The 26,208-nt window shown below is 42.8% G+C and overlaps 1 protein-coding gene across 2 annotated transcripts in view; it reads right to left on the bottom strand.

Annotated features, from left to right (window-relative positions):
* Positions 1-3,655: 3,655 nt before the first annotated feature.
* LOC138958993 (synaptotagmin-15-like) overlaps positions 3,656-26,208 on the bottom strand; it is a 169,903-nt gene continuing 147,350 nt past the window's right edge. For both annotated transcript variants that reach the window (XM_070330339.1, XM_070330340.1), the window contains exons 2-9: positions 21,684-21,846; positions 17,600-17,821; positions 16,849-16,985; positions 15,693-15,826; positions 15,241-15,402; positions 11,724-11,844; positions 8,770-11,412; positions 3,656-7,052 (exon numbers count right to left, since the gene is read on the bottom strand). In XM_070330339.1, the coding sequence (XP_070186440.1) occupies positions 11,072-11,412; positions 11,724-11,844; positions 15,241-15,402; positions 15,693-15,826; positions 16,849-16,985; positions 17,600-17,821; positions 21,684-21,846 (1,280 nt within the window). In that variant the 3' untranslated portion in view covers positions 3,656-7,052; positions 8,770-11,071. The remainder of the gene's footprint in view (positions 7,053-8,769; positions 11,413-11,723; positions 11,845-15,240; positions 15,403-15,692; positions 15,827-16,848; positions 16,986-17,599; positions 17,822-21,683; positions 21,847-26,208) is intronic.

Here is a 26,208-nt window from a genome sequence, read left to right as displayed (position 1 = left end):
GCTTCCTGTAGCTGAATCAGCCGATCCCTGTCCACGACAGCAGTTGCAGAACTGTTGGTGACCCTGAGTGGCGTAGTTGTTTTGTCCTTCTTCGCCTGGGCTCTGGTCGTCACAGCGCTTACAACCTGCGGCTGGTCGCGTCGATGCACAGTTGCTCTGTCATCTCGTAACAGTTCGCTGATATCTTCATTCGCGAATGGCAGTGGGTCTTCCTCCTCAGCAGCAGGCTGAGCTGAGCCCATTCTCCATTCGAAATCAGGGTCATCAGGACGTCTCGCACCCCCAATGTTCCCAATTAGTAGATCGTACAAGGGCTTCTTCAGGCAGACGGCCTCAACTTCTCCGGTGAAGTATGGAGTATCGATCTGGATTTTTACCACTGGTGCCTTCACGCATTTGCTGTCAGCCATGAGCGTCCACTTGAAGTCACCAGTGAACTTCTCTGTTGGCACCAGATCCTCTTTGACAATGACTCCATTGCAGCCCGAATCTCTGAGAACAGTCACTTCCTGCTTCTCAACAAATCCCTTCGACACGGGCATGTTCGACACTGACACAGCTGCGCTGGCGACGACAGAGATTGACCTGCCATTGGCGAGTAGAAGCTGGCCATCAGATATACATTCTTCCACGTCCGATGGTGTAGCCACTTGCTCGGCAGCCCTTGGAAGTATGACGCTGCTCGCACATACTTGTTGGTTCGAGCCACTCGTTTGCCTCTTGTTGTCGTAATATCTCCGTCGATGTTCTTGCGCTTTGTCATTGACATGTCCGTTATTTTTCTTTTGGGGACAGTTGGCGACTCGGTGACCCTTGGCATTGCAATGGAAACACGTTATGTTCTGCCCTTCATTGGATGATGGTGCGGACTCAGTTTGTCCCTTGGCAGGTTGGTTTCCCTGGTTCCCGCTCTTCTGGAAAGGTTTCGATGACTTTGACGTCCCCAGGGTCCTTCCATGAGCAATGAGATAACGCTCAGCAGCATCAGTAATGTCCTTCAAACCCCGCAGTTTTTGCTCTTCCAAGCGGGTCGCCAGGTCCTTCGGGCAGGCATTAAGGAACTGCTCCTTCACGATCAAGTCCCGCAGACTCTCGTATGACTGCTCTTCACCTGATAACTCCACCCACTTCTGCAGGTATGACGACAGGCGCTCCACAAACTGGCTCGGTGTCTCTCCAGACAATGGCTGGCATTCGCGGAAGCGTTGACGGTAGCCCCTTTCAGTGAAGTTGTAGCAACGCAACAGAGCTTCCTTCAGTACATCATAGTCTCTGGCGTCATCATTTGAGAGTCTAGTGTAGACCTCAAGTGCTGCCCCAGTCAAATGTGCGCTGAGTTGAATCGCCCAGTCGTCGCGCTGCCATCTAGCACTCTCAGCGAACCTCTCGAATCTTGCAAGGTAGCAGTCGATCTGGTCCTTCCCGTCAGCGAATGCTGGAAGTTTCGGTGCCCTGTGTAGCATTGGCTGCTGGTTATCTCTTTGGCGTGGTGCCGCGTGCTCATTTTGAACACGCACCATTTCTGTCTGAAGCTCTAAGCACTTGGTCTCCATTTCTATCTGGAGCTCTACGCGTTTCAGCTCCATTTTCCTTTCTTCACGCTGTGCTTCTCTTTCTCTTTCTTCACGCTCACGCTGCGCTTGTCGTTCTTCACGCTCACGCTGCGCTTGTCTTTCTTCACGATGCGCTTGTCTTTCTTTTTCTTCTCGCTCACGCTGCGCTTGTCTTTCTTTTTCTTCTCGCTCACGCTGCGCTTGTCTTTCTTCACGCTGCGCCAGCAGTCGTGTCTGGGACTCGACGAACTCCGTCAACTGCTTGCCTTTTAGTCCCAGTTCAATTCCTTTTGCCCAGAACTCAGCCATTCTGGTCTTTTCCGGTGCGTTCGTCTGTATTCTTTCACAGCCCCGAACGTAGACGAATGTAGTCTTCTAAAGAACACAGTCTCTACTGCACCTCCGATGCTTCTCTCGTCGCTGTTCACCTTCGTAGACGCAGGCTGCCACCCTCCTCGTCTAACGTGACGGCGCACTCTGCTCACGATACGTACACGACGTACCTCAGTCGTATTTCGTAGTATTAATGCACTAGCTCCGCGACGAAGTCCGTCTCGTCCAAACGGCAGCTAACCTCTGTAATCCCGATACACTCCGGCGTCGCTCACCGTATCGAGCTGCGGCGATTACCAAACTCTTCCCACAGTCACACCGAATCCACGGTTCCGTAGTCTCAATACTGATCCCTCAGGATACACCCGATTGATGGCTACCTCCTGTGACTGTCTTGACGCTGGTCCTTGTTGCTGGAAAACCCTTGGCGTTAAACGTAGATCCTTGGCTTGGCCCCCAATTGTTACACGACACTTGAGATTGCCACAAGTTCTCAAACGTCGTATAGTTGTGTTCTTTTATTCTACGTCGCCCGTCTTCGCAGCAGCAGAAAACAACTCGTCAAATTGAGTTCGAGGATTTATTCAGCATTCAATACATACAACTGCACATCTAGCAGAACTCAAATAGAAGCTTCTTTACATTCAAATCGCGCTGGCATATATAGTAAATACTCAATCTCGAGAATATTCCAGACCGAACATGATACAACTACATTATACGAGCCGTGCATGGACTAGAACAGCGACATTCTTTGTGACGTAGATCAAAAGCGCCGACGCACTTAATCCGAACGAACGCCACGAACTCACGACTAAAACAGCATGGTAAACAACTTGTTTTGACAGGACTAGAAAGTTCACCTGCATTCTCGTCCAAGCATAAATATTGTGTTTACAAAATATAATATCGGTACTTTCCCACAAAGTACAAATAAGTCAACTACATGCAACACACAAAACTGAACCAAAGCTCAGCAACGGTAGCGTTTCCTAACACCCTTGAAAGCACAACATGACAGTCACACCATCCTGTAAAGTTAAATAATTCACATTTTCCTAGATGACATTATAAAACTTACTTTCATCCCTTTCGTTCTGTGGTTAATAGGGCATTGAGGTGACTGATATAATAACTTCGGGGATTTTCGATCCGGAGGCGTCTATTTTTGACAGGAAGGACTTGATTTGGTTCAGGTTATTTATGATTGTTGAGATGTAATTGTTTTTACCTATTCTTGGCAAGAACAACAATACGTATGTTTATTTTTCAAAGTACTGCATCCATGCACTGGTCTGTGTGGGTGTTTGGATCGTGAGAATAGAAATTGTTCACCATCTGTGGTTTCGTCAGCAAACGCAAGGACTCATACTTCCTAAAAACTTGTGCATGCAACAACAATAACATCATTAAAAACACGAACACCAACACCAACATATAATTATAAATATAATTATCAAGCACTCACACACACACACGCACGCACGCACGCAAGCAACCATGCACACACAGTGACACGCTCTCTTTCTCTCTCTGTAAGCCGTAAAAATTGGTAGTGGTTTGTTTGTTTGTTTCTATGTTTATTGTCCCAAGGATAGATTGTAAGAAAAGGTCCAGCCTTAAATCTTTATCCTTGTAAAATAAAGTTCAGTCTCAGTCTCTCTCTCTCTCTCTCTCACACACACACACACACACACACACACACACACACACACACACACACACACACACACACACACACACACACAAACGCAAAAAAACTCAAGTGGTTAAAACCAATCGAACCTTCGTTTATTCGACGATAAAACGTGATGCTTGTACTGTACAATGACCCAGAATTCAGTACAACCAATTTTACTTTTATCACAATTCTGATATATGTGACAACATCCAATCACAGCCATTGGCGCCAGAACCTGAAAAGGACAATCCCTTTTCTAGTATGTAACGCAACAAAAGCTGTTCTAACTAAATTTATGCGCGCATGTGTTACTAATTTAATTTCACTAGTAAACAACGCACTACACACACAAATATGAACAAAATGTTCACGATATACATCGCACTTTTTTGTTTAAATTTTGAAATATTCAAAGCGATTTAGAAAATAGCAGCATTCAAATAATTGCCCTGTGCCGTTAACATTTTAGAACCAACGGCTTGCGTTTCACTGCCCATATCTCCCGAACCACGAAGGCAAACTTCAAGTCTGCTCTCTGGAGTCGAGGGGACGCTCACTCAGTCTGGCTCCGCGACTTAAAGTCAATGTCGTTTGAAGGGGGCATAGTAGGTAGTGGGCTGCGTCCGTTAGCTCGGGACAGACCCACTACTGAACACCGTCGAAGTGACTCAGCAGAAGTGCAGTGTCATCTTCCGAGGGTAGCCTACCGCAGCGACCCGACATCCCCCCCTGGAGCGTCTGTAAAATCGACAGGTCTGGCAGCGGAACGAAATTCAGAGGTGGTTGGAGCAGCGAGTGCAGGGACGGGGCGGTGTGAGAGCACAACGGGACAAAGGAACAAGTGTAAAGACGGGGGAAAAAAGGGAAGTTTTAACTGAACAAATATTGTGACTCTTTTTACTTTGACTCCCCCCTCTCTCTCTCTCTCTCTCTCTCTCTCTCTCTCTCTCTCTCTCTCTCTCTCTCTCTCTCTCTCTCTCTCTCTCTCTCTCTCTGTCATCCCCCAACCAATGATAGATGGAAAGGCCCTGCGAACAATGAGTGCACAACGAAGAGGTTGTAACATGAAACCCATCAAGACCAGAGAGTGAAAGAAACTCAGAAAGAAAATCGGACCTGGAAAATAAAATTGACAATTTTCACTAATAATTCACAATGCCAATGCCGGTGTTATTTATAAGGTTTGCTCATGTGCTACTTGGTTATTTATCATAGTTGTAAGAAGTGGAACAGTGCCTGGTTGAAACATGACAACACATGCAATGAAAAGGAAGCTATGGTAAACAAGCAGAGTGATGTTTAAGGTTCTGATTACGTAGGATGACTATACCCCCATACCAGCTGAATGTACATGCTTTATGACCGTTTGTGAGATGTATTTACACATCTCAACCACTGCTGGAGATATTGAAAAAAAATCCCAGATTAACAGTACTTTGATTTTCAACATGACGCGCTATAATGTGTTTACAAAATACAACAATTCGTTTTACAAAAGGAAATAAAACAAAACATCGAATTTAATTTTGTCCACGTTTGAAAAAGGAAAAATACCAAGTAGACACTTCAACAACGTCTACGAAGAAATGAAACACTTGCAGCAGCAAACACATTTTTTCAAACAAAAAAGAGAAAATATCAACAATAAAATTAATCATTTTTAAACACGCAGTTCTTAAAATTCTCTTCATGACTATGCAAATGACAACGTTTCCTCTTAAATTGGAAATATAGCAATGTCACGAACTGCAATTTGTTTCACACTGAAACCACCCCAATATAAAAATAGCAATATTTTACACAGGTTACCCGTGGAGATATACATTTGCAATTAATATGTCCATTCCAAAGGGAGATAGATATCATTCTTACACCTGACAATCAAATCGTCTCAGCTGATTACTAAAACGGCTAGACAGTTGAAGGATACATCCCGTCCTGTGCACACAATTGTGTACAAACAGATCTGTGCATGCTTCTACAAAGGATAAAAGTATTCATCGGCATGGACACATCTCACCAGTCGACATCCTGGCTCATTCCTGAGCATAGTGGGGATTTCATTTCTCGGCTTGACATAGATGTCAGTTACGACATTGATTTAGCAGAAAATTCCCACTCTGTACAGGACGCAGCCAGACTGTCAAATGTTGGTATAAGTCCAAATGAAAGTCTGCCGAGAATCGCCGCTTAAAACTAGTTTCAGCGTTTGCGCCAACTAAAGTCGCTTGAAAGTTGTGAAAAAGTTGGTAGAAAGTCTGCCATGTGAACGGCACTTAAAAGATCCTTTAGCCCGGACGAAATGTATATTTAAACCCGGTCTATGGTCTACATCTGTCTGAATCTACACAGACTTCTGCGGCTGCAACAAGAAACGTTTAAAATCTTGTTAGAACTAAAAATAAAGTGCTTTTTTGTACAGTTAATCCTCCACAGTTTCACTATATCCATAACACAATGTCGTAATATTTGTTGTGGCCGCAAAAGCCTGCCTAGCTGTGACGTCACGACTATTTACTCCAATGATAAAAAACCCCAAAAAAACCAGACAGATTATCAGACGGCATACTGATGTCTGTCACCCCCAAGTAGACGAAGGGTTTCCCCGTTTGCAACAAATTCATGAAGACCCTGAAACCACTATCACAGCCCAAAATAACACATTAGGGGGTACAAGGTGATCCGTGTAACCTTCAAGGTCATCCTTTGCTGAAGAAAATGGAGAGAATATGATCGTGTGTATGTACATGTTTTATGATGGACAACACAGGAGGCGGAGAAGATTATAAATTTTGTTCATACTGTGAGTTATAGTGTCTGTTAATATTTTATCAGAGAGACCAGCACAGATAAAATAAAGTTGGAAATATTCCTTTGCGTTGAATTATATTGTCTCTATTTGTGTTATGACTGGCAGGCAAGAGGAGGCTTCAAACCCGCATGTAGTTTTGTGTATGCTTGGAGCCATCTGATTGCGAAGATCGCTGAACCTTTTCAAATTGCATTTGATACAGAAGCGTGTGTTGTTCGACTTAAGACACTTTAAATGAAGGCGACGGTGTATTGTTCGTCAGCGTAAGATTGATTTCATCGTGGCAATGTTACACGGGGGACGAATGTTGAGAATGGCCCTCCAAAGAAATGTAGACCCCTTTTTGGGGTTAAACCACAGGAAACAAATTGGTTTGTTGAGAAATAATTGAGAAGACAATCATCACCATTGTCGTCGTCGTCTTTCTTTATTTGGTGTTTAACGTCGTTTTCAACCACGAAGGTTATATCGCGACGGGGAAAGGGGGGGGGGGGGGGGGGGGGGGGGGGGGGGGGGGGGGGGGGGGGGGGGGGGGGAGATGGGATAGAGCCACTTGTTAATTGTTTCTTGTTCACAAAAGCACTAATAAAAAAAATTGCTCCAGGGGCTTGCAACGTAGTACAATATATTACCTCACTGGGAGAATGCAAGTTTCCAGTACAAAGGACTTAACCTTTGCCGGATGCCGCTTTTGACTACACACGCCCGACGATGCGGGTTTGTCTGAACCCATACATTTGAAAGAGGGTTTTTACCGTTTATTTCTCTAACGACGATGCGGGTTTGTCTGAACCCATACATTTGAAAGAGGGTTTTTACCGTTTATTTCTCTAACGACGGGGTGGGTTCAGGGAAACCCACAGCGCTACTTCAGTGGGTGCATCGAGTTTCTCCCTTCACCGACTTCTTGCAGGGGAGCGAGAGGGGGAGGGAGAGGGGGAGGAAGAGACTGAGAGAGACTCGACTGAGAGACTAAGAAAGAGAGAGAGAGAGAGAGAGAGACAAAGAAAGAGAGTGAGAGAGACTAAGAAAGAGAGAGAGAGAGACTAAGAAAGAGAGAGAGAGAGAGAGACTAAGAAAGAAAGAGAGAGAGACTAAGAAAGAGAGAGAGAAAGACTAAGAAAGAGAGAGAGAGAGACTAAGAAAGAGAGAGAGAGAGAGAGAGACTAAGAAAGAGAGAGAGACTAAGAAAGAGAGAGAGAGAGACTAAGAAAGAGAGAGAGAGAGAGACAAAGAAAGAGAAAGAGAGACTAAGAAAGAGAGAGAGAGAGAGAGAGACTAAGAAAGAGAGAGAGAGAGACTAAGAAAGAGAGAGAGAGAGAGAGAGAGAGAGAGACTAAGAAAGAGAGAGAGAGAGACTAAGAAAGAGAGAGAGATATACTAAGAAAGAGAGAGAGACTAAGAAAGAGAGAGAGAGAGAGAGACTAAGAAAGAGAGAGAGAGAGAGAGACTAAGAAAGAGAGAGAGAGACGAAGAAAGAGAGAGAGAGAGAGACTAAGAAAGAGAGAGAGAGACTAAGAAAGAGAGAGAGAGACTAAGAAAGAGAGAGAGAGACTAAGAAAGAGAGAGAGAGAGAGACTAAGAAAAAGAGAGAGAGAGAGACTAAGAAAGAGAGAGAGAGAGACTAAGAAAGAGAGAGAGAGAGACTAAGAAAGAGAGAGAGACTAAGAAAGAGAGAGAGAGAGGAGAGACTAAGAAAGAGAGAGAGATAGACTAAGAAAGAGAGAGAGAGACTAAGAAAGAGAGAGAGAGAGACTAAGAAAGAGAGAGAGAGACTAAGAAAGAGAGAGAGAGACTAAGAAAGAGAGAGAGAGAGACTAAGAAAGAGAGAGAGACTAAGAAAGAGAGAGAGAGAGACTAAGAAAGAAAGAGAGAGAGAGAGAGACTAAGAAAGAGAGAGACTAAGAAAGAGAGAGAGAGAGACTAAGAAAGAGAGACAGAGAGAGAGAGACTAAGAGAGAGAGAGACAGAGAGAGAGACTAAGAGAGAGAGACAGACAGAGAGAGAGAGACAGAGAGAGAGAGAGAGAGACAGACAGAGAGAGAGACAGAGAGAGAGAGAGAGACAGAGAGAGAGACAGAGACAGATAGTCAGATAGACAGCTACAGACAGTCAGATAGACGGATAGACAGATAGACGGATAGACAGATAGACAGACAGACAGACAGAGCAACTGACAACAGACATACAGACAGAGAGATACGGACAGACAGACAGAGAGACAGACAGTCTCTTGGAGACAAACAGGCAGACAGACACTGTTCCGCCGCTTTGGTAATTATGGGTGTAGCAGAACCCGCGCCGTCGGCAGAGGGATAGTTACAATCACTACTACTCTTTAAAAGTATGGGTTTGTGTGAACCCAGGAAGCACGGCAAAGGTTAATTAACATTTCTTACTGCTTGACTAAAATCTTTACAAACATTGACTATATTCTATACAAGAAACACTTAACAAGGGTAAAAGGAGAAACAGAATCCGTTAGTCGCCTCTTACGACATGCTGGGGAGCATCGGGTAAATTCTTCCCTCTAACCCGCGGGGGGTGTCGTCGTCGTCGTCGTTGTCGTCATCGTCAATAATAATGAAAATAAAAATAAGAATAATAATGATAAGAAAATTTAAATTGATAGAATAAAAGCATCATACAAGAAAGGCAGAACAAAATCAATAAAGGAAAATATTTTGAAGAAAATAACAAATCAGCAACAACTTTCCCTAGCAATGTTTCAATATTCAGTCAAACAATAACTCACATGTGATCATATTCAATTCAAATACATCAAGTCATTTTGGCCGAAGGGATTTGAAATACAAATAAATGTTAACAAACAATTTTTATCGTCATAAAACTGGTTAAAACTCTTATTTACTCTTTGTCACTTCAATTTTAGTAAAACTAACACTGAAGAAAAGTTGATGAAAAACACACAGGCAAAAGTGTACTGCTTCATACAAAGACAACTATGACTACCGCTAGCCATACATTAAAACACAATCAAATTATCCCTTTTATTCTACTCTAGGGATGCAACAAAAAAGGTTTTTAATTTTGATGTTTTCTGCAAGGACAGCTCTATCAACCATTCTGTGTCAGTTACTCTTTAGGCCAATACAAAAAAGTGGACATCAATTGAATTCACCTGAGTTCGAGTCATCAACTTTGATCTCGTTTCGTTTAAATGGAATCAAAATGGCCTGTAAAGCCAGCTGTAATTATGAAAAAAGGTCGGTTGCGCAAAAAAACAAACAAATCTGTCTGAATGAAAGAACTTGCAGGAGAAAAAAAAGGATTTCGTTTTTACGTTCACAAATGTACATATATCCCGGGAGGCAGTTTAGTCTAGTCTAGGATGGCCCAAAAGAGTAACTAACGTGACACACTACGGTTTTCTAGAACTGTCCACTCATCATTTCAAATCAACACACGTATAAACGGCAGTTAGACTACTCCGTTGATTAAACCAAGAATCACAACCCGAATCAACGCCAGCTACAAACCATACAGCTTTCTTGTGACCGTAGAGCTGGGCATTCTTCTTGTGACGCCGTGTTGGGCATCCTGGACATGTCACCACACCAGGACTACTTTAGATCTAGATCTCTAACTACAAGTAGTTGCAAGTGCCGCCACATTTATTTTGCTAGACGACCAATTTGGACAGACATTCTGCTTTCCTCCAGAACTAGATCTAACTAAAGTTGCATGTGACTCCAATGGTTTTGTCATACATTCTGTTCTGATCCAGAACCAGATCTAACTATATAGTTGTATGTGAAGCCAAAATTGGACATTCAGGTGGTTTTTTTCGTCAAGATTTATGTCAATTTGGACGTGACACCAGACTTGGACAGTCACTCTGCTGTCATCCTGAATCGAGGCCAAAATCAAAACCTAGCTGTACATAGCTACCTCATTGTGACAACACGCATTGGGTAACCTAACATCCCATAAAACACACCATGTCCCACATCTAATCAGACACAGTCATTTCAGGGGATATTCTGGACATTCTCTCACATCTTGCAAGACCCAAAATTAACTCATAATCCCTCAACGATCTTTCTTTTGACTACATGCTTGTGACTTCCTCCTGGACACCCTTATATCGTCTTGTATAATCTGTTTAAACAACGTAACGAACTCACAGAAATCTATCAACAGCGACGACGGGGCTACTATTTACAAGATGGAACTATCAATCCATTCTTTCTGAGACTGAACCCGTTCCTTTTAACGTGGACAGTGCGAATGGCGCACCCACTTTATGTTCAATGAACCACGTATAAACAAATCTTCGGTCCGCGATTAATGTCTGTATCGCAGAGAATCGAGACGATCAAGTTTTGCATTACAACAAGTACATTAATAATGTTTTCTCACATCTGGGCAGTTATGTGTCAAGCAGTTTTAGCTGTGTTATTATCAAAACTCTGCAGTAAGTATCTGCAGCAGGAGTGTTTCTGATGATCAAAGCAGTCTTCAATCGACGGCGAGTTAGAGAACCTTGGACTGAATAACAATGTCAGTTTATTAACCTGAATTTACTCTCTCGTGAAATGTCCTCGCTGTTGTAAGATTACTACAATGAATAATTTCAATAACGTATTATTCGAACTGAACAGTCGCTGCATGAGAATAATCATTTGCATTTGTGTTTGTTTGGTTGGGTTTATTCGTTCGTTTCTTCGATCAGTCGTGGCTGACATTGGACGTCAGCGCGTGCCAGCGCGTGATGGGCACGCGGGGTTGTGCCTGCATCTCCTGCCAGTGAATGAGCTCCTCGCCACGCGCGTACATGAAGGGGCCCATCACCACGCGCCCGTACTCCACGTCGTGGGTCAGCATGCCCCCGTTGCGTTGAGCGGTCATCATGAGGGCGGCCTCCAGGCGGCAAGAGTCCATCTGTTTGCCGGCCACTGAGAAGGACAGGGACTCGTTCATGTCCATCTCCACCGAGGCGCCACGTGACCCTGTGCGCTTCGTCCGGTGGATCTTGCGCCCGTAGAACAGCTGGACTCGAAGGTAGAAGCCTAGGAGATAACAGAAAGAGAGGGTGTCATACGTTCAGGTGAAAACCATACGCGAAAGCTCACACACACACACACACACACACACACACACAGACACACACACACACACACACACACACACACACACACAGACAGACAGACAGACAGACAGACAGACACACACACACACACACACACACACACACACACACACACACACCCACACACACCCCAAAACACACGTAGCAGACGCATTAATTGTACAGCCTACACGCACCAAAATACCCCAAAGCGTAACAAGCATGTCGCACAACAAGACGTAGCTGACTCACGTGTGTCCTGATCAAAGTCTGCGTGTTTGAGGTTTCGTGCCTTCATCACCCCGATCTTGATCTTCTCCGTCTGGGGGTTGTAGCATAGACTCATCTGTATCTCTCCCAGCGAAGACAATGCCTGTAACATACAAACATAAACTTACATTTCCCTGTCTTTACAGATATTTTGATTGTGAGGTGTAAACACTTTCTACTGATTCGCTGAGCAAAGAGTATACGGTACACCAGTGAAGACAACGCATATATACCATTTCTACATGCAACCCATTACTTTGCCGTCATTATAAAGCCTGTTATTTAAAGGGCGAAGTCGACTTTGGCAAGCCTCTTCACGAAGCTCGCTGCACGAAGATTTGGTACTGAATTTTGGTCAAAAGACTTAAGGACAGCGTTCACGTTATGACGGTGTAGTGTGGAAGACCTTTGACTGTTTCAGCGATAAATGTATCGATGAAATACCTAATGAATACGACGTATGTAACATGTCCACGTACAATCGATTGCTTTGCCTTCACTAACATTCGCAATGGTGTATACATTGTGGAACGCACTTTACTTGTTTAGAGAGGAATGTATATAAGGAAGACGGTTGGAGGTAGAGAAGAGGACAAATCAAAAACCTAACATTCATGTAAACCATACGCAATAAAAAAAAAAGTGATCTCTTTAATTAAATTCGACTACAGGCTCGTGGGTGTACAGAAACTTCTCAGAAAAACCTCGATTCGAATCGAATACACTAAGCACAAGATGTTAAACGTTTCAGGTGCCACAAGGGATGGGTAATGTCAAAATCCGATACACCCTTGTGATTTTGCGGCTCAACAATGACAACAACTGTCTTTTATTTGTATTTGTTATTTTTTTAAAGCTACACTTTTTCTTATTGCCTATAGTTTTAAACGAAATCCAGACACAACGTGAAAATGGAACTATCAGTGTAAATGGGGAAAAAAAGAAGTTGAGAGGATCGAAAGAGTTCCATTTTAGTAATCAGCAAATATCAGTCCAAAGCAAGAACTCAAAGACGATAACAGGACAAAATGTCAACATCTTGATACACCTTTGTATTTTTGCGTCTGGGGTAAACAGCAAATGTCCTTCCCTTTTTTTCAACAACAGCTATTCTTTCCTTTCTAATCATTTAGATTTTGAAACGTGAAAAAAGTCCCCTCAAGATGTAAGAAGAAAAGAAGATGACAGGATCGAAATAGTTCCATGATAATTTACCAGGATATATCCACCGCGTCCATCACACGAGTCTACGGAAATGTGAAAAATAAAGAAGACGCAAGGACCATAACAAGTTGCATCTTATAGTTTGGACCAACAACAAAAAAGGAAGACAGCACGATCATAATACAGGGGTATCTTGTGATGAAAAAAGAGGAAATCCCTTTTTTCTAGGAGGGTTCGGGGGCAAAATTGTTTTTAATGGTACATTAAAATCTGTGCAATCTGGTGCATCCTGAGACTAAAATTCAACTCGTTTGGATCAGGTAAAAAAGACATTCTCCTCACTCTCCTCCCCCCAAAAAAAACCAACCAAAAAAACAAAAAAACTTTCACACAACAATGGTAACATTGTAATGGTGCATACTTACGTTATGAACCATGTATCCATAATCCAATACTGGCAATAGTATGATTCAATGCATTGAAGCTCAAAATGACTATTAGTTATCAGGAGTTTTCAGTCAGCACAATTTAACTCTCAAGCCTCCAGTGTTCTGTTCCATCTTCACTTCTCTCCATATCATTCAGTCAACAAGTTATAGATACTGTGATGAAATGGGACGCGGAAAAATAGATTACTCCAGCGGAATTCGTAAGTTGTGTCCGCGGAAATCCGCGGATGCGCGGAAAAGTCCCACCCCTGATAATAACACACACCCCCCCCCCCCCCAGTATGTGAGAACAAATGACATGATAATCTAAAGAGTTCTATTTTTAGGTATCATTATATATATACTAGTCGATATTGAAAATAAAGAAGATGGGATGACCAAACAAAAAGTCTGTTCCCATAGAATGGAACAGGATATTGCCCGAGGACAAGGAAAACAAAGTTGACATGACAAAAAAGAGTTCCATTTCAGCTAGCAAGAAGAATCAAGGTCAAAGCCGCGGAAACACAACAAGATCAAAAGAAAGATAACATGACCAAAGCAGTTCCATCTGAAAGTGATGAGACGGAAACACTTTTTTTTCACGTGATGCCTTTAGCTAAAAGGCGACAGTATGATGCTCACGTGTTTCTCTGGGACCGATTTCAGTGCAACAGACGCGTGCAACCCATCTTTGCCATCGTCGCCGTTAGCAAGTTACAAAATAAAGAAAGCAATGAAACCGAGCCGTATTTGCCCCGAGCCATGTTTTGCAAGTATGTTCGGTTTTAGAATTATCAACGATGCTGTCTACGATCTTGTCCAGCAAGTCATATCACCAAAGGTTTTCTTCAGCAAAAAAAAAAAAGAATAGCGATCAGATTCCGACGTGGATTTTACATGAACCCTCTGTAATCATTTGGGCAAGAAAACATTAGTCACTTTTCTATTTTTAATATCAGTTCAAGGACATAAACTAAACGCGCAAACAATTTAAACCGAGAACATTTTAAGTGTATTTATATAAAAAAAGAGGTTTTATTTGTTTCCTTTGAATGAATTATTTCTTTCGTTGCGTAAGACCAGAATAGGAATACTAACATAGCTTAAGGTTCAATATTTCCATTTATAAAAAGAAGGAACCCCATCCGTGCGCCAGAAAAACTATTAAGCAAACATTTAAACAACAACAACATATCTCAAGCTCTCCAAGATACAGACACAACATAACAGACAGACAGACAGACAGACAGACAGACAGACAGACACACAGACAGACAGACACACACACAGACAGACACACACACACACACACACACACACACACACACACACACAGGCAGAATGATATTCTGTGCACGAAATGCAACTCACAGCACCTGGGAGTGGCAATCTGCCTCAAAGAGTGTCGTTTTTCAAGTTTTAAAGAATTAAATGCTTCTCCTCTTTCTGTTATTTGATGAAATTGTTTTCTTGTTGAGTGCACCGCTTCAAACGCTTTTTCTGCCTCCGCACCCCCCGAAAAATGAGAAGAAAAACACCCTTGTGATTTTGCGGCTCAACAATGACAACACCAAGTCTGACCTTTTCATCCGACACTGAAGCCGCTGGAAATGTAATTCTCTCTGGAGATTGATTATCGACCCCCCCCCCCCCCCCCCCCCCCCACCACTTTTGTCCCTCAGACTTATTTACCTGCATATAAACTTACTCAAAACAAATAAAGCAAGAAGATGCAGATTTCGAAATGGGAATTGCTTGAAAAGTATATGCGAAAGATGATTCTCCTAGGACATTAAGTACCGTCATATCCCCAACACACACGCAACCACACCCCCCAGAAACACACACACACACACACACACACACACACACACACACACACACACACACACACACACACACACCTGTGTCATCGGTTCGAGATCGGACCAGTAGGTATCCACGTGACCCAGATCTACGTCACGGAGTGGTACAATGACGTGGCCCAAGGAGTGACGTACTTTTCGCTTGTCAACGTCATACACCGAAAACCTGAGTACCCGGTTCTTAATGTCGTCTTCAGACACCTGCAAATGAATATCAGCAAATCTTTAAACAAAATGAAACAATTTCCTCTTTACTGTTATAAATAGGTTTTGAAGCATGTGTAAAAACGTTTGAAATAATTAAAGTGCGAAACGGAAACTGAAAAACGCTGGCCAAACTTTACCCCTATTGCCTGTTTGTTTCGTTCGATGTTAGTTCATCCCATCTCTTTAACTAATAACAGCTCCACTAGATTTTCGAACAAGTTATCTTCTACCCATGTAATCTTCTGGTTGTATTCTTCTTAAATCGCCATCTATGTTGTTCTGACCTGGAAAACAAAGTTTTCGTTGAAAATGGGCGACAGTGTCCTCTTGCGCACTTTGGATGTTCGACAGGTCCGGTCGTCTGGTAGAAGGAAGATTTTGACGTAGGGGTCACGTGGGAATCGGTGGGAGCCTCGTCCTGCAACAAGCATAATCAAAATACTTAATCGTTTATGCGTACGTAAATTGCGCGAGCCTCTCTCTCTCTCTCTCTCTCTCTTTCTCTCTCGTTACTTGCTTGAACGCGTAATAGCGTTCATATGATGCATTTGATTCTGTGAATGACAGACATATATGCTCATCACCATCACCATCACCATCATCATCATCATCATCATCATTTATTTTCCTATTTTGTATTTCTTTATAATTGTATGTTTGTGCGTCTCAAAGACAGATTGTAAGAAAAGGCCCAGCCTTAAATCTTAATCTTTGCAAAATAAAGTTCAGTTTAGTTCAGTTCATTTTTTAGAACGGACACTGCAAAGACGCAAAAGCAAGACCACTGACAAAATATGACACGCAGTATTAAAACAGAAAAAAAAGGGGGAAAAAGAAAAAAAAGAAAAAAAGAAAAAAAAGGATGACCTCGGACCGACAAACAAGAACATGCACGCAACCAAGAAGAGGAGAGCAAAACAAAGGGGTTACGAGAAAGGGGGAGTAAACACAACACGATCAAAGGCACACTCAAAGAGCTAGCTAGCTGAGTGGGCGTTATGGCCTTGTGTTATAATGCTAATCAAATTAATGACTCTGCCGGCCGTGGGAGTATGTAATGCGGTGTAACGAACTCCAGCATTGCCATCTTGTGGCAGCAAGCAAAAACATTGAAAACATGTCAGGAAGACAGAAGTGGAGGGGGCAGGGAACCAGAGTTTGATTGGGGGAGTGTGTGTGTGTGTGTGTGTGTGTGTGTGTGTGTGTGTGTGTGTGTGTGCGTGTGTGCGTGTGTGTGTGTGTGTGTAGGTGTGTGTGTGTGTGTGTGTGTATTTAAAAGGGGGGGGGGAGCGGGGGGGGGGGGGGGTAAATTAACAAGGATATATAAGGACAGGAAAGCAAAAGTTATCTTCAACGTCTACGGAACAATGGGTCAACCCTTGAAGAGACAAAGGGTGGGGAGTTTGGGAGGACGTTATATCGAAGGGGATAAACACTTACCAGGTAAGTCCTTGACCTTAATGAGGGTGACATTGAGCTGCTCAACAGCAGCGTCATACACGATGGAGTACCACAGCCGTCCGTACGTGGACATAGGCAGGTAGTTATCTTCCTCCTCCGAGAAACTGCTGCTGTGGCTATTTGCAGAAAAGAGAACAGAAAAAAGAAAAATAACACATTGTACTAAGAAAGTTAATCATCATCATCATTATCATTTTTTTCCTACTTTGTATTTCATTTGTGTGTACATAATTATTTTGAGTACAGTATTGTTAGGTCTTTGTAAAGTTAATCATGTTAACACGCGGTTTTATCAACACGTCGATGTGAATTCTTAGGCACAGTATCATAGTGGAACTTTACAGACAATCCCTAGGTTTATGTCAACACAAAAGTTAAGTTATCTTCATCCTCTGAGAAACTTGTCGGGTGCCTAGTTACTGGGTTACATGGGGTGGATTGAGGTTGGTTGCACATTTGTGTCTGCCCAGTTGAAAAAAATGTGTCAGAGTCCTCAAGTTCCTAACCCTGGCATCTGAGGATCGCGGAGGTTTGGTGCATAAATTGGTTCAAGATTTTATACTTACACACTGTTCAACGGATGAAAACACACACACACACACACACACACACACACACACACACACACACACACACACACACACAAACACCCACACACATCCACCCACACACAAACACACGCACACACATCAAACAATCACACCCCAAACACACACACACACACCCTTACCTGTATAAATCGGGCTGCAGCGACCCAATAAGACTCTGCTGGTACTGTAGCGGGGTGGTGTTGGCGCCCTTTTCCCCGTTGGCCCGCGGCTGCACTCGCTCGGGTGGAAGTGTGAAGTCGGGTACCCGGTCCACCGTCATGGACCTGACCAGCAGACTCTGCTTGGGGAATTGGAATGCGTCTGGACATGACAGCCGCTTGGGCAGTTTCGGCGAGGGCGTCCTGTACATGTGGAGATTGACATTCACGTGTAAGAAAGCGAAAAACAGATAGACTGCTAACGACCCAAAATAATTTATTCAGAACCAAAAAGCAAGAATGGTAGGTTATTGCAACGGTTACTTTATGTATGAAAAGTTTTCACACAAAACAGTCCTGAGCTTAGCTTTGAACGTTAATTACACACACGAACACCCCAACATTTGCAAATCACCGCCTTATAGAAAATGCAGGAAAAGGAAGCACAGAAACTGGTGAAATGTTTGATAGGGCCTAGCCTCCCTTGTCCAATTTAAAACAGAAATCTGAACTATCACATCAATGTGTTTATGCCAGCAGGGGATGTCAATCAGCGTCCTAAAAATGGGACAGTGGGCGTATGTTGGTTAACCACGTGACTTTTTACAATATCAAGTTTTCCAAATGTGTCTTGATTCTGTGTCAAGTTCATGCCCACCTGGTATTACTAGCTAAACAACACCAGTAACTCCATGAGGTAAATAGCATCAAGCATCAAAACAGTATTTGAGAACCATTGACACGTGACTTTCTATGCGCCTGTGTGTGCACACATGCGTTCGAGTATGTACCATCGTGTGACGTCTGTGTGAATTAACATGCCACATAAGTGTGGGGGGGGGGGGGAACCCACCGCAGTTAGCAAACTGTGTGTTGAACAAGATAAATATTAACCAAAAGCTCTCCTTTTATTACTGTGACGCTGTGCACATGCAGCTGTAAAACACACAGCTTGTGAAGAATAACACACCACTGTATACCCTACGGCTGTGACCTTCGTCAGTGTACACACGATTATGCAGTCAATGCACCGACATTGCATACATTTGAGAAGCGTGAACCCTTTGACAGAATTATACTCGAGCTCACTGACAGCCGTGGTCTCAAGGAAAAATAAATTGACAACACGCAAAACCGTCAGTACTGAAACTTTTGATAACAACGCGAAGTCTTGGAACTTCAATGTCTTTGCATGTTTATCAAAGGTTTCATTGACATAGCTCCTTCGGACGTTTTCCTGGTAACACAAGCTGTCAAATGCAAATGTCGAATTGTTCCAAAAGGGGAGTAGGCCTAGATTGCAAATTTTTTTTCTTTGTTTCTAGTTTTATACCCTGTTAATTTTCTTTTCCTTTTCTCCGTCTGTCTCTGTGTCTGTGTCTGTATCTCTCTGTATCTCCCTGTCTCTGTCTGTCTGTATGACATGTCTGTCTGTTTATCTGTCTGAGGGCGCAAGAAGGTTGAGAGATAGAGAGAGAGACAGACTGAGAGACATACAGTATGTCTCTCAGTCTGTGTCTCTCTCTGTCTCTCTCTCTATCTCTCAACCTTCTCGCGCCATCAGACAGATAAACAGACAGACAGACAGACAGACAGACAGACAGACAGACAGACAGACCCCCAAACACACACACACACGCACACACATACTGCCCCCACCGCCTTACACCTGACACATACATAAGCACACGTAAACACACATGACTATATCTACATGAACACTTAATTGCGTCTAAAATACAGTGCATGGCAGAATGATACGGATTAAATGTGAATAATAACAAATGTAACGCAGTTTCCATTTTAATTCTAAAACACAAGCACCCTAAGACCTTTAGTGCAATGAAACCGCCATCTTTAATGATCTAATACAGGACGAGATCAACCGCGCCTACAATGTACACTTTACCCGCTACAGTTTAAACCAACAGATCAATCATTAACATTGACTTCATAATTGTTCTGCCAGAAACCTCTATAAAGAAACCCCTCAAAAAGGAGAAAGTAAGGCTTTTCTGGCAGACAACACACACACACACAAAACTGGCGTTTAGTAAATGACAATGTTCTTAGATTTTTTTTCTCCGATTTAACTGAGTGTTCTATTGAAAATGTATCAGCTTAATGGCTCTTCGTGATAAAATGGTTAGAGTGGTAAACACATTACCCCAATAATTCACAATACATATCATGTAGCCCAAGGCAAGGCTGTTCGAGGAACCTTGATTCTGTTTTTCATTCTCCATTTTCAACTTCCCGTAGGCGGAAAGAAATTAAATTGCGAGTAAATTACTGTAATATCAGAACTAAGGCAACTTCACTTACGCTGGATTCAAGACAGAAAAAAAAAGAAAAAAGAACAGCGAACGAAAGAAAGAGAGAAAGAAAGATAGAAAGGAAGGAAGAAAAAAAAAAGGAAAAAAAAGAGAAAGAAACAAAGAAAGAAAGAACGTTATATATGTTAACTTTGAATATTTTTTCTGTGTTATTTTTTCTTGACGCCACCTCTGTGAGCAGGTGGCTTGTTTTTTGTTAGCTTTTTTAAATTTACTTTTTTAGTGTTATTGTGTAAGGGTTTCCTTCTGCGTTTCCGGCCATGCTAGATTTTCATTTCGGTTTGTAGGGCAAAGTCCGCATTCAGGCACCGCTGTAGTTCTACCGCTTCTCATGGTCCCCCACAGCTTAAAAGACCTGATGGTTATATAAATGAATAAATCGTTGTTTAAACCAAGTAAATTTGTGTGAATTTCACTGACACTTTGAAGATTAAAAAAAGATGCCTTTAAGCAAACCAAACTTCTATGCGGACCAATTTCATTCGTTTCATTACTTACTTTGCGATCAAAAGTGTGGTTGTGAAATGCGCTGGTAAACCAGTTTAATCTGTGAGCCACCCTGTCCAAGAATACGCTTTTGAAACATGGGACACGCTGGCGTTACAAGTCGTGTAACGCGCTTCTTGCTAAGAAGGGTTTTAACTTTTAAAGTAAGATCATCTTTGTCCAAAACAAGAAAACGCAGTGAATGAATCTGAATCACTGAGACACCTACGCGAGTGTCGAGTTGCACATAATCTTTTCTGCACTGAGTTTTTTTTCCAAGAGAACATCAGACAAATTAAATTCTGATATTGTTTGCTGTACTTAGGTTACAGTTTTAGTTTTGGGATATTTGTTGCTCTACTTTGGTTAAAGTTTTAGTTCATTGGCACCGTGTACCTAAATGTACCTAAACAATACAACTAATTGTCCTTGTCCTCCATTAGCCACCTACCAGCCCCCCCCCCCTCCCCCCACCCTCAAGCACACCAACCCTCAGCCGACGCACTCCTCGTTTATCTAAGTTTATTTTAGCCTCTCCTTCTTACGCCTCTAGGTAATAATCCCTTTGGAGCAGCACCCCAGCACTCTGTCTTTATTCTAATGACCTTTTCCTTGATTAGAAGAACAGGTTTCCACGACAATGTAAGACGATTAGCATCTTAGTGGAAAAGGCCACGTGTATATTTTACAGCCTCCTTTGCAACAGCTGACGAGGTTGATTCCTTGGAATTAACGCCCACGCAATCCCTCGAACAAAAATACACGCACGCACGCACGCACGCACGCACGCACGCACGCACGCACACGCACACACACACACACACACACACACACACACACACACACTCTCTCTCACTCTTTCTCTCTCTCTCTCTCTCTCTCTCTCTCTCTCTCTCTCTCTCTCTCTCTCTCTCTCTCTCTCTCTCTCTCTCTCTGGAACGCATAATCACATTGATCGAGGTACTAGGCTATCCTGCGTGTCACAACACTTTGCAAATTAGGGAATATTTTTGCAGTTAACCATACTTAAATCATTTGTCGAAATATTGGGGTTGTTTGTTCTTAGTTCCACTAATTCATGATGTCATGTGTTTTTATGATCCACCATTTTGCGTTTTAACTCAAGGATGAAAGCTGGTTGTAGAAAAGCAACACGTGCTAGCATTGCCCTAAATAGTAAATAAATAATGTAAAAAAAATCATCACTGGCTTGAAAAAAAAAATGTGACTAACTAACAACCTACCTGGATGTTGGAGCGGACTTTACGCTGATGGGGTCGTTGTTGATGTCTTCCAGGCTGATGTCGAAGGGCTTTCGTCGTCGTCGTCGCGTCCAGACGACAACGACGACGACGAGAAGCAAGAGTACAGCGGCGCCACAGCCCAGAACCAGTGCCAATGTCTTTCCTGCAACAACACAGACACAGAGAATTATAGGTGCGTTACAGTGTATGATAGAGTTAAGTATATAGACCAGGGTAAAAAACAAAGCATTGTTTCCTGCAACACAGAGACGGAGGAGGGTAGAAAAAAAAAACATTTGTGGATATCAACAAATCAAGTCAGTTGAGTCATGCTTGCGTCAGTGTAACAACTTAACATTTGTTTCGTGCAAAACTGAAACTGAGAAGAAGGATGAGATAGCAACTGAGAAAGCTTGCATAGTGCACACACACAAAACCCCACCAAAAACAAAACAAAACAAAAAAAGAAAGAAAGAAATAATCAGGCATATACACGCGCGCGAAGAGACGCATAAATATGTACACACATAATAACACATAGAAACATAGATATATATACTTCAGTCTTTCCATCCATTCAACACGAAAGTACCTGTGGCCATCTCGGAGGATGCAAAAAAAGCAGCCTAGCACCAACACTTCCACAGACTTATACTAGTCGTTGCAACTCGGCAGTTAAGCCGCCCATCGCTGACAGTGTAGTAACACCGGTTACTTCACGAAAGCACACACGCTGGGCTCAGTAACTGACAACTGTATTAGCACGTACACCCACGATAATCCCAAGGTGACCGCAAGAGACACTAATTAGTGACCAGTCGGCCGAAGACACCTACGTAAGTCTCGGAGTGACCATCACGGACGGTAAAAGTGACCACTCCGTCGAAAACACCCACAGCAGCCCGAAGAGCTGATTAGCTTAATTATTACACTTATCCCAGGCTGACCACTCGTCTGGAACGCCTCTTCCGTTATCTTCTCCCCTCGCCCCGATTCATTTTGTTTTAAGGTCACTGGGCAGGGAAGGTTACAGAGAAAGATGGAGTGGGGAGGGAGGGAGAGAGGGGGGAGGGAGAGACACAGGGACAGAGAGGAGAGAAGGAGGGAGACAGAGAGTATATCCATATGCAAACTACTGATGTAAAACCACCATGAAACTGCCATATAACTCTCAGCGACCTTAAAGCAACAACATACACAAATCTACTTTAAACAACAATAAGAACACCAACACTAGTGCATTCATTATGTGTAATGTGTTTTAACTTACGTCGTTTCAGTAAACGAATTATAGAGTACATCTCACCATTACTGTTATGCTTCGTCGACAAAAAAGCTTTTTCCCAACTTTTATGAGCAAAATTTGCTAACCCCCAAGTATGCAAGAGTGTTTTATCGTCTGACAGGAAAAGCGAGATTACTAACAGCATTTTCGTCGATATGCAGCAACTTATGAAACGATCCGGCATACTTCGTCACTTTCAGCGTTCCTCCCCAGCAAGCATAGAACACTGTCATCATTTTCACGAGTTTCCATTCACAAGCACCTGGGAAATAAATCTCATGTTCCCCAGGCAATAAATCCCCGGTTACCATAGTTGCAGGAAGCAGGTTATACATGGATAATCAAAAGCAAACCCAATAGAAACGCTCGGGGATTCTTCGGCTCTTTTCATTGGTGTTTCCCCAGACCTAAACAGACGACACGACACTGCTTTGCAAAGTTCCAAAAACGAACTGGCAAACTGGCAAAAGTAAACAAAAAACAAAACTACTTCATGAAAGGTCATACATTCATCAAAAACAAATGAAACCTAGCGATATGTTTTGTCTTCTTACAGAGTCATGGAGTGCGTGTATCTGTGTTTCGATACACAGACGTTCGGAGAAACACGAACGTCAAGTTCAAGTTAAACGACCCCTAACACACACATTTTGACCCGTGCACCAGACGTTGTGTCGATAAACGAAGCACAAATAAGAAACACTAATAAAAGCAAAGAAAATAGCAACAAGATATGCAAACATCTAACAAAGCCGAGCAAGCAGAATGACAGGTCTAATGAAAAACAAAGAGGTACTGAGTCGGAAACAAGATCGCGATTCTTTCCATCGCTGCACGACGCAAATCTTCTGTGACCTTTGACCAAACGTAGCTTCCACATTCGATCACTCAGCTTAATATTTACAACAGAAAGCCGAAGGGGTGGAATACCGAGATGAACCTACAGAACTGTGCATCCTCAAACCTGACATATTCATCCCAACATTTAATGAACTCAAAAACACAGAAAGTTGCTTTCACACGCCAGCTTTGATTGCCAGTGGTTATCAAACCGGGACTCGTGTGGTTATCAGCACGGAACCCGTGTTTCAAAGCATGGCTCCCTGGGTTGATTGTGCACTTATTTTCTCCCTACCAAAATGATGACAAAAACGATGTTTGGTGGTTTGTTGGCAGACCAGCTTTTTTGTCGGTCCTCGGGGGGCATATCGACTTTTGTTTCATATTTATTGACCGCGGCCTTCGGCCTTGGTCAATGAATATGAAACAAAAGACGACATGCTCCCCCTCGGACCGACAAAAAAGCTGGTTTGTCAACAACCTATCAAACATCTTATAATATTCAAACTAATCTGTTATTTCTCGATAAACACTAAGCGGTATTAGCAAGCAGACCATAGCTCTTTACAGCTCTTATTTTTCGTAGCTATACAGAAACAAAGTGATGCATATCGGGGTTTTATCTATATCATCTAAATGGCCTGGGGAGGCGGGGGAGGGAATATTGGCGAGAGGAACAGATCAATTGACAGCCGTTGTGTCGCATAGCTATACCGCTGGCATGTGTTTCGTTGGGGACATCGGAAAGGAATAAATCTTATATGTGGTGAGTGTGCAGAGTATGGGACGGCCACAGACGCTAGAGCGTGTTAAATGAGACACGTGAAGAAAAAAGGAAGGAAAGAAAAAAGGAAAGAAGAAGCGAAAGAAAAATAAAAGGAGAGAAAAAAACACCTAGACAGAGACAAACAGACATACATATAGACAGACAGACAGACAGACCGACAGACAAACAGACAGGGAGGCAGGTAGAGAGTGTGCTACACACACACACACACACACACACACACACACACACACACACACACGAATCTCCCTATCTTCCCACCACTAATAGGAGTTTGGACTCGATCTTTTGAATAGCTTCTTAAAAGAAAAAATAAAGTATCATATCATTAAAATGTCCCCACATTCTTCACTTCTCAAACGAACCTCAAGCGCACCCGGTGCGTCTTCATTATACTGACATCATTAGTAGCTGTGCATAGGACACGTCCGAAGTAAATGGATCTATCATTAGTGTGCGTTGGGACGGGGGCGGGGGTAAGGGGAGGTGTGAGTGTGGTGGTGGTGGGGGGGGGGGGGGGGTAGAAACTCGCGCTGACTGTCCAAACAGAGCCACACCATACGTGGTGAGCAAATACACGAACGTGATTCTGTGAAATCATACCGAACAACAGATTTCCAGCTACGTGCAAACTATAGCAGTACATTTACGCAGACAGTCAACATTCGCGGGACATATTGATAGAGAGTGTTGGTATAGGTCACTCGGAGGATGGGGGTGGGGTGTGGGGTGTGGTGGGGGGTATGGAGAGAGACAAAGACGGAAAGACACCAAAGGACAGAATAAAACATAGACGTAGGGAAAGGTGAGGGCGGAGAGTGTCTTCGATAAAAAGACAGACAGACAGACAGACGGACAGACGGACACACACACACATACACACACACAAACAGACAGAGAGTCATAGTCTCTGCGTTCCTGTTTCTCTGTCCGTGAACAAAAAGTGAGAAATCAACAGGAAAAAGGAAATAGGAAAGAGACAATTATATTCCCGTGGCGTCCTTAGTTTGCAATTAGTTCATGTATGGACTCTTTTGCTTTTTAAAATGGAATTGCTATTTCCGCATTTCGTTTGCAAACAGTCATATATATATATCTAATTTTCTTACTGTTGACAAATGTCTTCGTTTTGTTGTTGTTGTTGTTGTTTGTTTGTTTGTTGATTTGTGTATTTCTTTGTTTCTTTGTTTCTTTCTTAGTCACACAGCTCGAAAGACATATGTGCACATACTGCAGATTGAATCCAAAACAAAGAATGTTTCCTAACATTGCGGTAGTAAAAAAAAATAAAAAAAAATAAAAAAAATTCAGAAAGCATATTATATAGAAGGTAAGAATTACATTGGATACTGGCCAGATTCGCACACAAATCTGCGTCAGCTACTTCCCAAATCCTTAAACTTATTGATTCCACTCGACAGCTGTGGCGTGTCCCTCTGTCAAGCCCCGCATAGCCTGTACCCTCGATCTTAGGTCTTGACTTTTTTCTTGCATCACTCGGTTTTGTGTAGGCTTTTCTCTTCTCTGCCTGTTTCTCTGTCTGTCTGCCTGTCTGCCTGCCTGCCTGCCTGCCTTGTCTTGTCTTGTCTGTCTGTCTGTCTGCCTGCCTGCCT

The sequence above is a fragment of the Littorina saxatilis genome, linkage group LG2 (assembly GCF_037325665.1).
Source record: "Littorina saxatilis isolate snail1 linkage group LG2, US_GU_Lsax_2.0, whole genome shotgun sequence".
NCBI classification, from domain to species: Eukaryota; Metazoa; Mollusca; class Gastropoda; order Littorinimorpha; family Littorinidae; genus Littorina; species Littorina saxatilis.
This window is presented reverse-complemented; position numbering and strand designations above follow the sequence as displayed.